Genomic DNA, 15346 nt, shown 5'->3' on the forward strand with positions numbered 1-15346 from the left:
TGTATATTCTGCTTTGCAATAAATCACAGCCTTTTCCATATAAAAAAAAAAAGAATTTGTATATGTAAATTTGATAGTTAATTTGACAGTTGAAAATTTGGCAACACCTAATAAATACTCCAAATTTAGATTCTCATTCAAATTTGATTCGGTTACTGAATTATAAATCACCAAAACATCATGATTTATGACAGATTGTTCTGGTTATAGAATTTAATTCAATGGCATTGATATTTTGTTGGAAATCTATAAAGTAAAACCTTCATTCCAATTTTCCAGACACAAATTTTTATAAGCAATATCGAGATATTTATAAATTCTGCTTCTAGGAGAAAGTGAAAGTTAAAAAATGCAAAAACAAAACCTGAAAAACCCTTATTGACTCAGTATTCATGAAAATTATATAGGCAAGGACTAAAGTTAAAGTTGACATTTCCTCAGGGAATTATTGACATGTTATTTATGTAATATCTCCTTCTTGATTAGATTACAGTCTAAAAGTATTGTTTCTTGGTAAAAGTTTTCCCTTTAAATTCTTATAACTAACAATATTTCTTCTAGTATTTAAAAAATATCCCCTATTATGAATATTTTTTAATTTTTCAAATTAATCTTTTCCCTAAGATCTGTAGTGAGTGAGAGAGTAGGTGAAGTTTAATTCTGGTAGGGTCAATCCAATTTGGTTTGAATCTCAGTTCTGCTGTGTATCTGCTGGACAAGTTACTTGAACTCTCTGAGCATCAGTTTCCTTATATGTAAATATGGATATCAGCTATCTCACTTGGGAGTCAGAAGAATAATATGAGATAATGTAAGTAATCTCTCAGTTGACACATTGTCAGCATTTAACAGTAGATCCTTTCCCTTGAGACATTCATCTCTTGCCTTCCAGAATATCACACTCCTTAATTTATCCATCTACTCCACTGGCCACTCATTCTCAATCCCTGTCACTGATTCCTCATTTTCCTAATTTCTTAATATTTTATTGCCCCAATGCTTAGTGCTTGGACTTCTCCTCTCCACCCGCATTCACTCCCTTGGTGACTTCTTTCAGTCTCTTTGCTTTAAGTAACATTTATATGCCAATGACTCCCAAATTTGTATTTCCTGTTCTGACCTCTCCATTGAACTCCAGTCTTAACATCTACTTGGATGTTTAATAGACATCACAAATTTAATCTAACATCATCTGAGACTCCCTCCCAAACTGAATCCTTCCCCATCTCAGTTGATGGCAACCCTATCTAAGTTGCTCAGGCCCAAAATCTTAAAAGTTACCCTTAACTCTACTCTCTTTCAACCCATATATTTGATCTGTTAGGAAATCCTGTTGGTTCTACCTTCAAAATACATCCAGAATCTGTCATTACTTATGAGCTCCACCCTCTTCCAAACCATAATTATCTCTTGCCTGGGTCATTGCAAAAATCTCTTAACTAGCCTCTCTCATTCTGCCTTAGCAGTTATAGACTATTCACTACAAAGCAACCAGAGAAATCCTTTAAAAATATAAGTCAGATCATGCTAGTCCTCAGCTCAAAACCTTCTAATGCCTTCCCCTTTCATTCATAGTTAGGGCTTACAAACTTTAATGGCCTGGAAGACTCTATACCATCTGTTTCCCACTGCCCCCTCCACCTCACTCCCACCACAACCCACTGAGTATCCTCTTTACCTCTTACTACCCTCCTCATTCAATATTCCCCACCACACTTGTTTAACAATGAAGAGGCATGTTCCAGCCGCTAGGCCTCTGAACTTACTAGTCCCTTTGCCTAGAACTCTTTTCTTCCAGATATCTGTTCTCCTCCTCACTTCCATCAAGTCTTTGTTTAACTATCACCCTCAACCAGTTAGGCAATCCCTGCCTACTTTATTTTGAATTGCAATCTTACTCTCTCTTTTTTCTCATCTTCTCCCCTAAGATATGCTTTAATTATTCATTTTGCTTATTGTCTGCCTTCCTGCACCAGAATGTAAGCTTTTGAGGACAAGGATTTTGGGGTTTTTATTCAATGCGGTATTTCTAATAGTAGGCACATGATATATACTTGTTGAATGAATAATATGCTTTAGTATAGTACTTGGTAAATATCAGGTAAATACATTAGACTCACTTCTATTGATATAGTACAGATTAATTCAGAGCTTTAGAATTCTAACTAATTGAAACGCAACCTGTCTTTTGACGTGCATCTTGTGTTTGGAATTATTTTTAGCCTGACTCTGGGCATCTGGACCTTCCATTAGTGCAATCTTAGTGCACTAATCCATACTAGTGACGGGTGGAACTTGAGCACCATTAGATCTAACAGATCTCTGTGTATTTCATTCAGTATATCTGCGTGGCTATCTCTACATAAAAAATGTTGTTCCAGTCTCAGATAAAATGTCATCTTCTAAGATGAGATACCTCAGTACTCATTTTAATACTATTCACCTTCCCACCTCCTCCTACCACATCCCCATCACTCCTTCAGATATTATTCTGTTTCTACATATAATACTTATCACTACCTGAAATTGGTATGTTTATATGTTGGCTTACCTGTTTACTGTCTGTCTTCCCAAAGAGAGTGCAACCTTCACAATAAAGAATCATCTGGCCCCAAATGTCAATAGTGTCAAGGTTGAAGACCCCTGACTTACCTGTTTCCAGACTTACAGGTCATGTTGACATCTCTGCAGGGAGGAAGATGTTAGCCTTTGTGGTACTGACAAAATATAACTCCTGACCCCTCCCTCTAGCCCACTCCTTGATCTTTATGAAAGCGCATACTTTCAGTCACAGGTCGCTAATCACTCTTGCCTTTTCCTTCACATAAGATGCTATTCACATAATTGTAGCCTGTGAGTAGCCTGGTGTGCATTACCTGCTGCTCATGGAGAATCACTTGACCCTTGAGGGGACTTCCCAGCGGTGCCACTGTCACAAACGGGTGCCAAACTCCACTAGCTGTTCTTGGGAAGATGTCAAAAAAGTCCACAAAGTAGCCACTTTTCCCAGTCATATTCATAAAGTATAAGGAAACAGGATTGCATGCAGCTACATAGAGAGTATTTTCCTCATTTTCTGAAATGACAAAAAGGTGTCCATTTTGTAGTTTGCAACCAATTTTCTGAGAAAAGTAGGTCAAGAGGCCTTGTGAAAACTGAATCATGAGGTTGAGCACACAGTTGCACCTCAGCAGACGATTTGTAGATGGATTGGCCATGAGAAGCAACTTAGTTTTTATCTTAAATGTAGACAGGGCCACACCTATCTACTTAAGAAAATTAATTATCTATTTGTTCCCAAAATAATGCCACGATATCTTGAGCTAACACCGTTAAATATTTAACAATCCTCAATGTCAGGAAATTATTCCTTGTATGACCGCAAAGTACTTTGTGCTCTGGTGAAGATCTGTTCTCTTGTTGGTTCATATGGACAACAGTTGGTCAACACCATCTGTTTGCTAATCTGGCATTTTCCAGACAGTTAAGTAATCCCATTTTTTACAATCTTTGCTCTATGGATCTTCTTTTCCAAATTCTTGTTCACATTTGAGTATTTCTTATTATAAAAATCTCTTTTGAATCTGAGTATCTGCTAAAGTCCATTTTCTGAATTCTGTATCAGTGCTTTTTCAAATTTTAAGTGCCTATGAGTCACCTGCTGACCTAATAACAATGCAGATTCTGATTTAGGGGGTCTAGGGTGGGGTTTCAGATTCTGTCTTTCCAATAAACTCCTAAGAGATGCCACTGCTGCTGGTTTCAGGTCCTCCCTTTGAGTAGCTAAGGCTCTGGACTAAGTTTCTCATAATCTCTTACGTGAGCACCTTTGAGGCAAGGAATTAAGCTGATTTTGTATAATAAATGCTATCAGCATCACCCATCATCCAGGTGTCTATCAGTGTCACCCATCATCCAGTGGTCATATTTTCTGACCCCCACATTAAGACACGAGATAGGACAATGAGATACAACATTTAAATTTGGGACTATCCTGGAAAATCTGAAACATTTGTGTATGTGTGTGTATGTGTGAGTGTGTGCCATGTCTACAATATTATATATATATACAATATTATATACACATATATTATACATATATATACTGATATAGTAAATTGAAATAAATAAGCTAACATTGATAAGAAACACAAGTCAACTAAAGGGCTGAAGAAGACTCGTATTATTTAGAAAACAATGCAGACTCTGTGTGTTACAGTTCCAAATATCAGATAGAGTCACAGAATTTATAATTTATGGATCTTTCCAAATGCTTCCATTATCAACACAAATATGCTCTAGTCAACATTTATTGAGCATCTTCTTGCATACTACAGGGGACCAGAAATATAGTAAAAATGTTAGCAGAAATGTACTTAATAACTTATTAATTGTTCTCTCTTATTATGGGCATTAAGTACAGTTCAGTCTTTGGCTTAAACATATAGATACATAATCTATATGTGTCTTTTACCAATCTTTTCCAAAAAAACAAAACCCTGTACATTCTTTAAAAGCACATATTTTTATTTAAAATAGCTGATTTGGGGAATAAACAATTTCCATAGAATTTATAGGCACAAACAAGATACTGATATTTGCCTTAACAATTCCCATTTTAGTCAAGTTAGACACTGTCTCCCCTCCCCCAGCCACCACTTCTGTTTATATTACCTTAGTACCTACATCAATAGAGGAACTTTTGCCAAAAGGTACTCCAAGGCCCACTGCATGAATCAGTAGGTAATGGCAATAGTCCAGAAATGTAGATGCCAAATATTCACATCCCTTATTTGCCATTCTTTACAATGAAAAGTTTAATGACTGCAAATCACTGCAGCCCTACTTTTATGGTTCATGTAATCACCCAAATGGAATCTCAGCCAAAAAAAATCCAACGTTTCTCTTTTTTCTTTTTCCCTTCTATTTTTAGCACATGCCTGGGTGTGTTTAACTTTATGCTACAATTGTAATGAGAAACAGACATATGCATACAAACTCAGCAGTGCTTATGTGGATTCCATAATAGCATTGTGTTAGGCTGTTAGAGGAAATTATTTTTAAATTACATATAATTGCTATACAATCCAAGAAAGATAGTCACTGCGTCTATCATAGACTTTTTGATGTCTAGAGATTATTTTAATCTCCTTTTCAAAAAAAAAACTACGCAGGAAGGAAAGATCAAAAGAATAAGCTGACATACCAGGTGATGTAGCAATGTCACAGATTAAATTAATTTCATCCAATGGTAACCTCCAGGAGGCACATTCTTCAGTAAAGTTTAGGGATCTTTCTTCACGTCTTTCTATTGGATATTCCTGTATGTTTATAAGTACTGGACCCTATAATAAAGTAGTTATCTCAGTTAAGAAATTTGGGTAGTCATCAAAATGTAGAAAAGCTAATGTCCTTCCAAAATATAGAATTTAAATCCAAGTATTCAATAGCTTCAATTTTTTGACTGGCATAGTACTTACGATAATAACAATACCTTATACTTGCATTTATAAATGCTTTCACATGTGCTATCTTATTTCTCACTTTTTCTTTTTACTTACAAAATTTACCACATGTAAAATCCCATAAGATTTCTCATTACTTCATTCCTTCCTAAGCCAAGAGCCAGTTTTGAACTCCAAGTATATGTACTCAGAGCTGTCCAAACCAGGAGAATTTGTAAATGAATGAGCCAGAGCCTGATACATTTCTATTGTGAAGAAGTATTCTTATATCATTAGATAGAAATGTAATGGCTGAAGCTGAGTCTTTTAAATTAAATGTAAAAAAAAGTGACATTTGAAATTAAAAAATAAAAAAATCCAAACTTACTCATAACTGATAGTGTTATTTAAGAGAGGTGGAGTATTTCACACACAGCAATAATTATTCAATATAAACATAAGCAGAGGAGGTAATTTAATAATTTTATGGATATTAGTTCTGGATACTTAGCTATGACGTCCTGAAAGAATGCTATATTGTAACCAAAATTTCAATGATTTACATGCCTTACAGTCCCTAATAAATCAAAATGTTTTGGCTAGATATTGGTACACATGCCCCCCTCCGCCCTTTCTATCTAGTCTGTATCTCAGGGGGCTGGAAGACTAAAAACTGCATTTCTCATACTCCCTTGAGAAAGGGCTCTGGAAGTGATTTAACTTCTGCCAATTAAATGCACTTGCATGAGATGTGGAAGAGAGAAGAGAGGTAGTGGCCATCTTCCTGCAGTGATAGCAGACCAGGAAGTGCTGACAAATATGAGCAATCAGATTCTATGCTCTATTGCAGGGGTTGACAAACTATGGCCTACAAGCCACGTGTTACCCACTGCCTGTTTTTGTAAATAAAATTTTAGAGAAACACAGCCACATCCATTTGTTTATGTATTACCGAGGCTGTTTTTGTGCTATGATGGCAGAGTTGAGTAGTTGTGAGAGAATCCATATGATCACAAAGCCTCAAGTATTTACTGTTTGGCCCATTAGAGAAAAAGTTTGCTGACCCTGCTTTACTGTGCAGCCCCCAGTGGCAGGGATGGCAGCAGAAGCAGAAACACTGATCTTGAAACTACAAGCCCAGTGTTACCCTCGACTTCTGCTCCTCCTGCTCTTTCTAATGATTTTATAGACACCTAATTTCCCACAGTAAATCCCTCTCTGCTCGAAATACCTAGAGTGATTTCTATTACAACTCGTGACTGATACTCCTTTCCTTTACCTTTTCACACAAAGACAGCACTTATCAACAATGTGTGGCTAAAAAGAAGCCAGAAATTCAAAAAGCACAAAGTTTTAACCCCATTAGCAAACACAAAGTAAAGACACATAACACAGATTAACTGTCCTAGGAAAATATATCATACCTGACTCACCTGAAATACAGATTAACTCTTAAAAACTCTATCTGGCTATTAGGCATTGTCTATTCAGAGGCCATTTGATTTGAAAGTTAGAGCAGGAGCTAAAATAACATCAGAACAAATCATTTCTGAGATTGTATGGATTTTCTCCAGGGAAGAAGATATAGAAAAATTTGTAAGATTCAATATCTTAAGAGGAAAGAATAAAGATATCAACCTTTATGTCTACATGATGAGTTTCCGCTGGACACAAGAGTTTTTGCATTCCACTTCTTGCCTGACCAATTGTCCAGTAGCCCATGAATGTCTGCTCTGGCAGAGGCAACCTGTCAAGGATGATTTGCAAAGTAAATATTTTCTCTTGTTTCCAAGTCATAGGAAAAAATAACGAGTCATCTATTATCAACCACACAAATACGAAGAATGCTTTACTTAGAAGTGAATTATACTTCATTTTATTAAAAGACAGTCTATATAATTATGTTTAGACTATACTTGAGGACAAAAAAGATTCCACATTTCAGAAACTCAGAAAATAAGGTGAGGTCCTATTTTTACCCTAATGACAAATATAATTAAAGTTTATATATTTTTTCCTTGAATTGGTGAAAGATTTAGTAATTTAACATCTAAATTCCTGGCAGAGTAGAGAAAAAGTTTTTAAAAACTTTAAAAAAAATATTAGAGCAATCTGTCAAATTTTTCAGTCTATTCTTTTACATTTGGAATCCAATCATAAGTAGCACACGACACTACTAGTACTATGTTTATAAGTTGTATAGGGCAAGTTTTGTAGACTTTATTTTGGCATCTTAATTATTTTCTACTTTGCACTGAAATATAATATACATACAGCAATGTTCACATAACTGTGTCACTAAGCTCTGAACACAGCAAGTGTTCAAGTAGCAAGTACCTAAAGAAGTAGAGTATCACCAGCACCCAATAGTACCCTTGGGACTGCTTTTAGTCACTATGCCTATCAAGGGAGCTACTATCCTGACTTCTAATGGAATCATTCTGTGTTCAGAGTCCTTTTTATTTGAAACAATTTTTAAATAAAGTGACAATTTGCCAAAACAAATAGGGTGATGCAAAAGTACAAAATAGCAATCTTTTAAAAAAAAAACCTTCATTTTTTAATCATACTATCTTTTCTTTGACTCTTTGAAAAAGGAACTATTGATGTCATTTCAGCCATTAGAAATTTCTTATTCGATGATAAGTTAAGGCAAAAAATGATTCAGAGTTAAAAGCTCTCTAAAAATAATACACATATGGCTACAAATCGAAATGCACGTTTGGAGTGAGTTTGATGATCATTAAAAGAATGCATATTTATATTTAGAAATCCATTTTATTTTCAGTAAAGTGCTTGTCTGACATAATATTTCCATATGCTTAATAAGACTATGTACAGCTAAGATATTTTTTGCATAAAAGAACAGAACCAAACATTCTGATGGAATACGCTTTTTGGCCGATTGCAATGCTAATGTTTAACACAAGAGGAAAGAAAGTAAAAAGAAATTTATATTAAAATTCTTCTGAGTTATATGATATCAATCACTCAAAAGGACATATGTGCTCTTATATTTATCATCTAAAATATATTTTAAATACCTGGTCAATTATCCTGATTGGTGACCCACTTACTTCATCTTTTTAAAACTAAAAGAGTACATGTGTGTGGGGAAGAGCCTGAATTAGAGGATTTACTATTATTGTGTTCTCTCTTTCAAATGTAATAAAAATACATTTCTGTGTCAACAGGGCAGATCTGAAAAACAGCTCATAGACTGAGATCTCTCACTCCTAATTTAGGAAATGAACTGTATTTTTCACTTGCTTTCAACAGTTCACCAAGGGGGAATTAAGTCTCCAAATACAGAAGGAGAAAAATAAAGGAAGGAGATACACTTAATTTCCCTCTAGCACAGAAGATATAATGTAACAGAATGCAAGAGACCTGGGTTTTAGTTCTAGTTCTTTTATTAACCAGCTATGCAAACTTGGGAAGGGAAAAATCAGCTAATTCCCCTGAATATTAATTTCTTCATTTGTGAAACTCCTTACAGCTTAAGGAGTCTGTGATGGTTGAGGAAGTGAGTAGAGGGAAGTGTCAGTGGTCTTGCATAGCCTTGGTGCTCCAAAGTGAAAATAAATAATCAGAATGAAAACATCTACACCTTGACTTTGGTCAATAGAATAGGTGCCTTGATGAATAGGCATGCTTTATTAAAGCATATAAAAAGCAGCTCAAAATACATCCAAAATTAGCTCTTTGAAGACAACAGAAACAGTTTCACATCTTGAAATCTAATTACAGGTGAAGAATTGTTTAATAAAAATGATCCTTGGTTGATACTTAGCCTAAAAAATCAATCTAATATATCCTTTAATAATCTTATAAAAATATTATACAGATGCTTAAAAAAAACCTTTCATGCATTTGAGAAAAAGCAACTTTGCTCAATTTCTGGTCTTTACTGACAATGCCAGGGATGTTCATAAAATCTGGTTTGAACTTGCCAACTCATTCTAAATAACAGTCATGGAAATTACAGGCTGCCTGGCTCTATGTAAAAATAGCACTGGCTGTTTGGTTGGCAGGGTAGGGGAAGGACCTTCAGGTACCCTATATAGAATCTATTCCGGAACCACATAACAAGATGCCATTGGCAGTAATAACTGTAACTGAAAGAGACATAACTCAGTGTGTCCTGGAGTTGCACGATCAAACTGATTCCATCCTGCTCCTTGGTAACATGAAGTGTTGTTTCTAGATTTTTACTGTGGGCTTTAGGCTGGCCAACTGAGGTAAACCAAAGCCCCTTATTTATTTTCCATTACTAAGCCCTCCCAACAAGCTGTGGAAAAATTTGACCATTACTAACTTTCTCTCCTTCAGGAAGTTAGTAGTCAGGGAAGAGGGAAAGCATTAGTATTTAGGTACATGAGCAAGCTTTGGAATTTGAAACATAATCAACATCAGTTTGGGGGTAACTCTAAATAACCAGTTAGCAAAGGCCCTATATTCCATTAGTGAAATCTGTCATCCAGCTCTGACCAGGCTTAAGTTTTTATATCTGATTTGATTAAAACAATAATGGCATTTTCCATGGTTTTAAGATCCTGTCACTTGTATTGTTTAACTATGTTAAAGTCCTAGCTGGAATGATGTATGGATTTGATTTTAAGCGGGAGGAAGATTGAGCTTAAGGTCTATAAATAGCACTACTTTTTATCTTCAATGTTATTCATGAATTTATGCTTTTTAAAACAACAGAGTATTTCAATTCATATGTTGTGATGTTTCTTAATCCCTTGTGGAAGTGATAATAAAGACCTGGAAGTAAAAGTTTTGACTAAAAGCAAGGTGAATATCAAAATTATGACTCGGGTCAAATTATAGTACTTGAGCAAGATATAGAAAAGGACAAAAGCTTTTCTTTTTTTCCTAAACATGCATATAATTCATCACATGATGCAGATAGACACCAAAGTCAAGTAATATAATCTGAATGACATGCAAGAGATTTGTCTAAGATTGCTTCCATAAAGAGGTGAGCTAGGGTTTTAAAGAGCATGCTCTGGCAAATTTCTGCCTTCTCTGAACATTTGCCAATACTATTTCTGGAGCATGAAAGGAAACACATGAAAAAGATTTGGATCTTTCTAGGGGCATTATGCAATTGGAAGTTGACGACATATCTATTATCAACAATTCCTAAAACATTTCCTTACCACAAGAGCTACTAATTTTCATGGGAATAATGGAACCCTTCAGGGTTGTTCCACCAACTCTCATAAATTCAACAATTACTACCATCTTTGAGAAGAATAAGAACAACTCCAATTTTAGCAGGCCTCATTCATTCCTAATGTTTTAAATCTAACCTCTGGCAAAAGTTTAGTCGGGTTATCCAACTGAGTTCCCCGGAGCCTTTCATGGAATACCCTGACAAATATTTCTAGCTTCGGTTCTTACCCCTTCTTCTCACTCTCCAGCCAACCTATGCCTTAGCCACCTCGAACTGTTACTTGCCGTTCCTGAACATGCTATGCATATTCGTGCTTCCATAAGGCCATTACCTCTGCCTAGAATTCATTTCTGCTACTGCCTCCTTGGTGAAATCCTTCTCATTCAAAAGGGCCAATTGAAATGTTACTTCTCCTTGTATCCCTTTCCTACGTTCCTTTCTGGGCAGAATGAATTCCTTACTCTTCTGGGTTTCCATATATATTCGCATGTATGAAACTCTTAGAGTTCTATAGAATCTGTAATTTTCAAATTAAAGACCTGAAAGAAAATAAAATTTTAGGGAAAGCAGGTCAGAACTGAACCTATGAAATCCCTTATATTTTTATATTTATTAAAAGAAAAAGCATACTTAAGAGAGAAAATACAAAAACCCCTTTAAATAATTTATTACTAATTACTATTATTACTACTATTAATTCCCAGTAATACCCTCCCTTATTTGCTAGACAGAATCCCTCTCCCCTACAGTCTCATATGTTGCTGGCAAATTAATTTTGCATTGCTGCAAATGATATATACATAAATATGTGCATGTATTTTCCCTTTCTGTGCCTGGTTCTGCAGGCTTACACTTTATAACTCAGACTTGTATAACTCTGTCACCTCAGTTCTGCAAAGACTGCAGAAATGCGGAATAATCTGGATGCGTGAGATGGAAGAAGATTTGGGGAAACTTGCTATTCTTGGCAGGCATTTCTCAAATACACTCCCGAATACCCAGAATGACACTGTGCAGCTTAGTGCTGTTGCCCAGCACCACTCCGTGCCAAAGCAGATGTTGTCGGCTTGCTCCACACATCTCTGGCTTTCTTCCTCCCCACAGGAGTTGCCAGACTATGGTTTTGGGGCCTGGGTTTGCCTTCCCTCATCTCTCTTCAAGTTTCATTGCAAAAATGTCTTCTCTTTTCCTGCCATCTGCTTTATCAACTACATCTTCATATTTTTCTAATCTTATGTTCTTTGCTTTTCTAATCATCCACAACAAGAATAATTGGGATTGAAACTCTCCCAGTTGTTGAAAATTCTCCCAGAAAAAAATTTCCTGTATTTTCCGCAGGAGTCCAGGACTCATAGGATAACTCTATTGTGAATATAGCACTTTGAATATAACATAGCACAGTAAGGTTGGTAGTTTTACACGTTTTCCTTACTAGATTGTTAATTCATCGAGGGCAAGGCTTACATCTTACTCATTCGAATCTCTAGCACTTCGAACCCATCGATTCTGCCACCTAATTCTCTCTCGTGGCTGTCCTCTTTTTCATTGCCATGGCCACAAGGTGGCCCCTCATTCTTCATCACCTGGATTACTACAACTGCTTCGCAGCTGGTCTTCCTGCTCCGCAACTGGTCTTCCTGCTTTCAGGTTCACCGTCTTTCACTTTATTACCTTTAGAAAACCAAAGGGAGGGCCAGGCGTGGTGGCTCATGCCTGTAATCCTTAGAACTCTGGGAGGCCGAGGTGGGAGGATCACTTGAGCTCAGGAGATCGAGACAAGCCTGAGCAACACCGAGAGACCCCATCTCCACTAAAAGAAAAATTAGCTGGGTGTAGTGGCACACTCCAGTAGTCCCAGCTGATTGGGAGGCTAAGGCAGGAGGATCGCTTGAGCCCAGGTGTTGGAGGTTGCAGCGAGCTAGGCTGATGCCACGGCACTCTACCCAGGGAAACCGAGTGAGACTCTGTCTCAAAACAACAACAAAAGCCAAAAGGAGTTTTTCTAAATTATGAAGGTAACCATGCTGCTCTCTGGCTTAAAACTCTTCTATGACTCTCCCCAACTCCTTTCTCCCTTTCAGCCTCAATTCCCAGCATGCCCTCACTTAATCTTGAGTTGTAGTCACCAAATGACTTGCAGTTTCCAAAATGCACCATGTTTTCTTAAAACTCCTCCACTTGAAGTGTCCTCTCCTCTTTCATTTGCCTGGAAATGCCTAGTAACATTTGAAAGATTCAACTTCTTTAGCTTCACTGACTTTCCCCCAGGGCGGAAGGCAGAAATCCTACCTGTTTGTTCCCTCTTACGTGGCTCTAATTTTTTTTTTTTTTTTTTTAGATACTGGGCTCCAGTGATCTTCCCACCTCCTCCTCCTCTTCCTCCTCTTGAGTAGCTGGGACTGCAGGCACCAGCCACCGCACCCTTCTAAAAGTCACTTTACTTGACAGCTTTCCCAATTGACCATGATCTCCTTGAAGGCAAATATTACGTCTTCTTCACCTTTATAATTCTTTCTCCCTACACAGTGTTTACCACTAAGTAAGTGCTCAGTAAGTGCCTATTAAATGAAGGAATGCTTGATCATATTAGAACTGCCAACATTTTGACCTACTTGTTTTCTCATCTTAATGGCAAGTTGCAAACTATCATGGTAAATATTTCCATTGCATTTTGACTAGGTGTCCTACTGTTTCCCTCACTTAGAAGACTCTCAACAAATGATGCAGTCTACTTTGCAGGTATATTTGGAAGAGACAGCTATAGGTGGGAATTGGAGATTTTTATCCAGTTAGGTGACAGGCTTTCACAAAACATTACTTATAAATCCATAAGGGATCAAGAATAGTTCTGACACTGCTAAAGATGTATATGAAAGAAGATTCATAGATCTTGAAAACTTCTATGTAGATTGAGCATATTTTTTTTATGCATCCCCATAAAGGGATCCAAAAGCAAATGAAATGGCTGGGAAGTTACTTCATAATATACCAAGAGAATATAAGGAAAAGAGTATGAAAATATAAAAAAACCCAACACCACCCTTCTGCTTATAACTTTGAGATGTCATTATGTAGACATTATTTTTGAAAACTAAGAGCTCTTTTATGAAGTTAAATCACTATGCAGAGTAGAATTGTACTCCTTAGATCTCCATGATCAACATCATTAACTTATTTATAAAAACTATGATTACAAACTGAAAATTATAGCATATAATAGTGTGGAAAAATGAAGGAAAAGCTCAAAACTATGGACAGAGAATATTTTACTTTAATAAGATAAACAGTAAACTGATAACCATTCTGACTTTCAAAGAGAAGATTATTAAAATTATTCCAAAGAGAGACCCTGGCTAGGGATATTCTTTTTGTTCTTTTCTGTTTTGTTTTCTTTTACAAACACTGTGCTGAGGGCTGACTTTCAATAGATTGCATAGAGGGAGCTGCTCTGCTATGTATGAAACCCTGACCCAGAAGCAGGTCGTCTGTGAATGGTTTATTTAGCACCACATTTGGGGATGTTCTTTTTGATGCCTCTGATACTTTGAGGACCCCATAGTTGTTCTCTGTTAGAGAAGCAGCAGCTGCTATTGACAGCCCAATAATACAGAATAAGTCTTTAAAGCAGAAAACCAAATTCTAGATAGATATCCTTTCAAAGACAAATTGAAAGAGATGAAGCTGCTCTGTCTGTAAATATGCACACCTGGCACTGCTCTGAAAGAAGGATAAATACCAAACACGATCCTCTAACACACACTGCCATGACACACAAATGAAAACACAATCTCAGCTACCTTCATTGGGAAAACTACTAAAATATGCTGAGAGCAGCAGAAAAAGTGATGAATGATCACTGATACAAGGGAGAAGATTTACTAGTCAGCTTCCCTGTTCAAGTCGGGCCAGTAAATCATAGAATCTATGATTTGGAAGCAACTGTGGGAGGATGTTAAGGACTATTTAATTAATTGTTCCACGTTCGAATCCCCTCAAGTAACTCCCAATGAGGTTTGTCCAGATCTGTTTAGATCCAATCTATAGAAGGTAAACCTTTTTCTCCTGGGTAGTCCATTCCATCTTTGAATACAGGAGCTACTGACCCCAGGAAGAAATCTAAGTTGTGATCGACTTGGAAGCAACTCACAGTGCACAAGTAATGCACAGTGATTCATGACTATTCTGCTAAAGCAACAATATTAATGACCATAATTTTGAGGATGGTACTACCAAGTAAAGGATTCTACACAAAAAAAAACTTCAAAAAGAAAAGAATTTTCCATTCATTTTGGAGAATTTGCAAATGCAGCCACTTTTGTTTTTAGAAAAGCAAATCCTTATTGTAGGAGAAAAGATTTAAGATGATTTCCTTGCATCTAATAGAAAGGATACTTTTATTTATTTCTGGATTCAAGGACAAATTATATTAATTTGAAGGACATTATGATTAAAACAATGGGCCTAGTCATTAATGCGAATGCTATATGTATGTCTGATACACGTCCTCAAGTGGTAGGAAACAGAATTTGAAAGACAACTCTAAAGTTTCCATTATCTTTGAAATCTTGATATCCAATGCTGTACTGCATTGTCTTTCTCAAGCAAATAGTGGAATAAACATAAAGATATTAGGCTTGGAACCAAACAGATCTGTAGTTAAATTCTCCATCCTGCCATTTATTAGTTGTATAATTTGTTAAGTTATTTAAAGTCACCT

General features: G+C 36.3%; 1 protein-coding gene across 1 annotated transcript in view; it reads right to left on the reverse strand.

The window, feature by feature from the left end:
• The window catches only part of VWA8 (von Willebrand factor A domain containing 8), a 425342-nt gene that overhangs the window by 153807 nt on the left and 256189 nt on the right, over positions 1–15346 (reverse strand). The window contains exons 24-26 of the mRNA XM_012648214.1: positions 7083–7191; positions 5207–5345; positions 2877–3076 (exon numbers count right to left, since the gene is read on the reverse strand). Coding sequence (XP_012503668.1) covers positions 2877–3076; positions 5207–5345; positions 7083–7191 — 448 coding nt within the window. The remainder of the gene's footprint in view (positions 1–2876; positions 3077–5206; positions 5346–7082; positions 7192–15346) is intronic.

This window comes from Propithecus coquereli, unplaced genomic scaffold, assembly GCF_000956105.1.
Source record: "Propithecus coquereli isolate 6110/MARCELLA unplaced genomic scaffold, Pcoq_1.0 Scaffold11, whole genome shotgun sequence".
NCBI classification, from domain to species: Eukaryota; Metazoa; Chordata; class Mammalia; order Primates; family Indriidae; genus Propithecus; species Propithecus coquereli.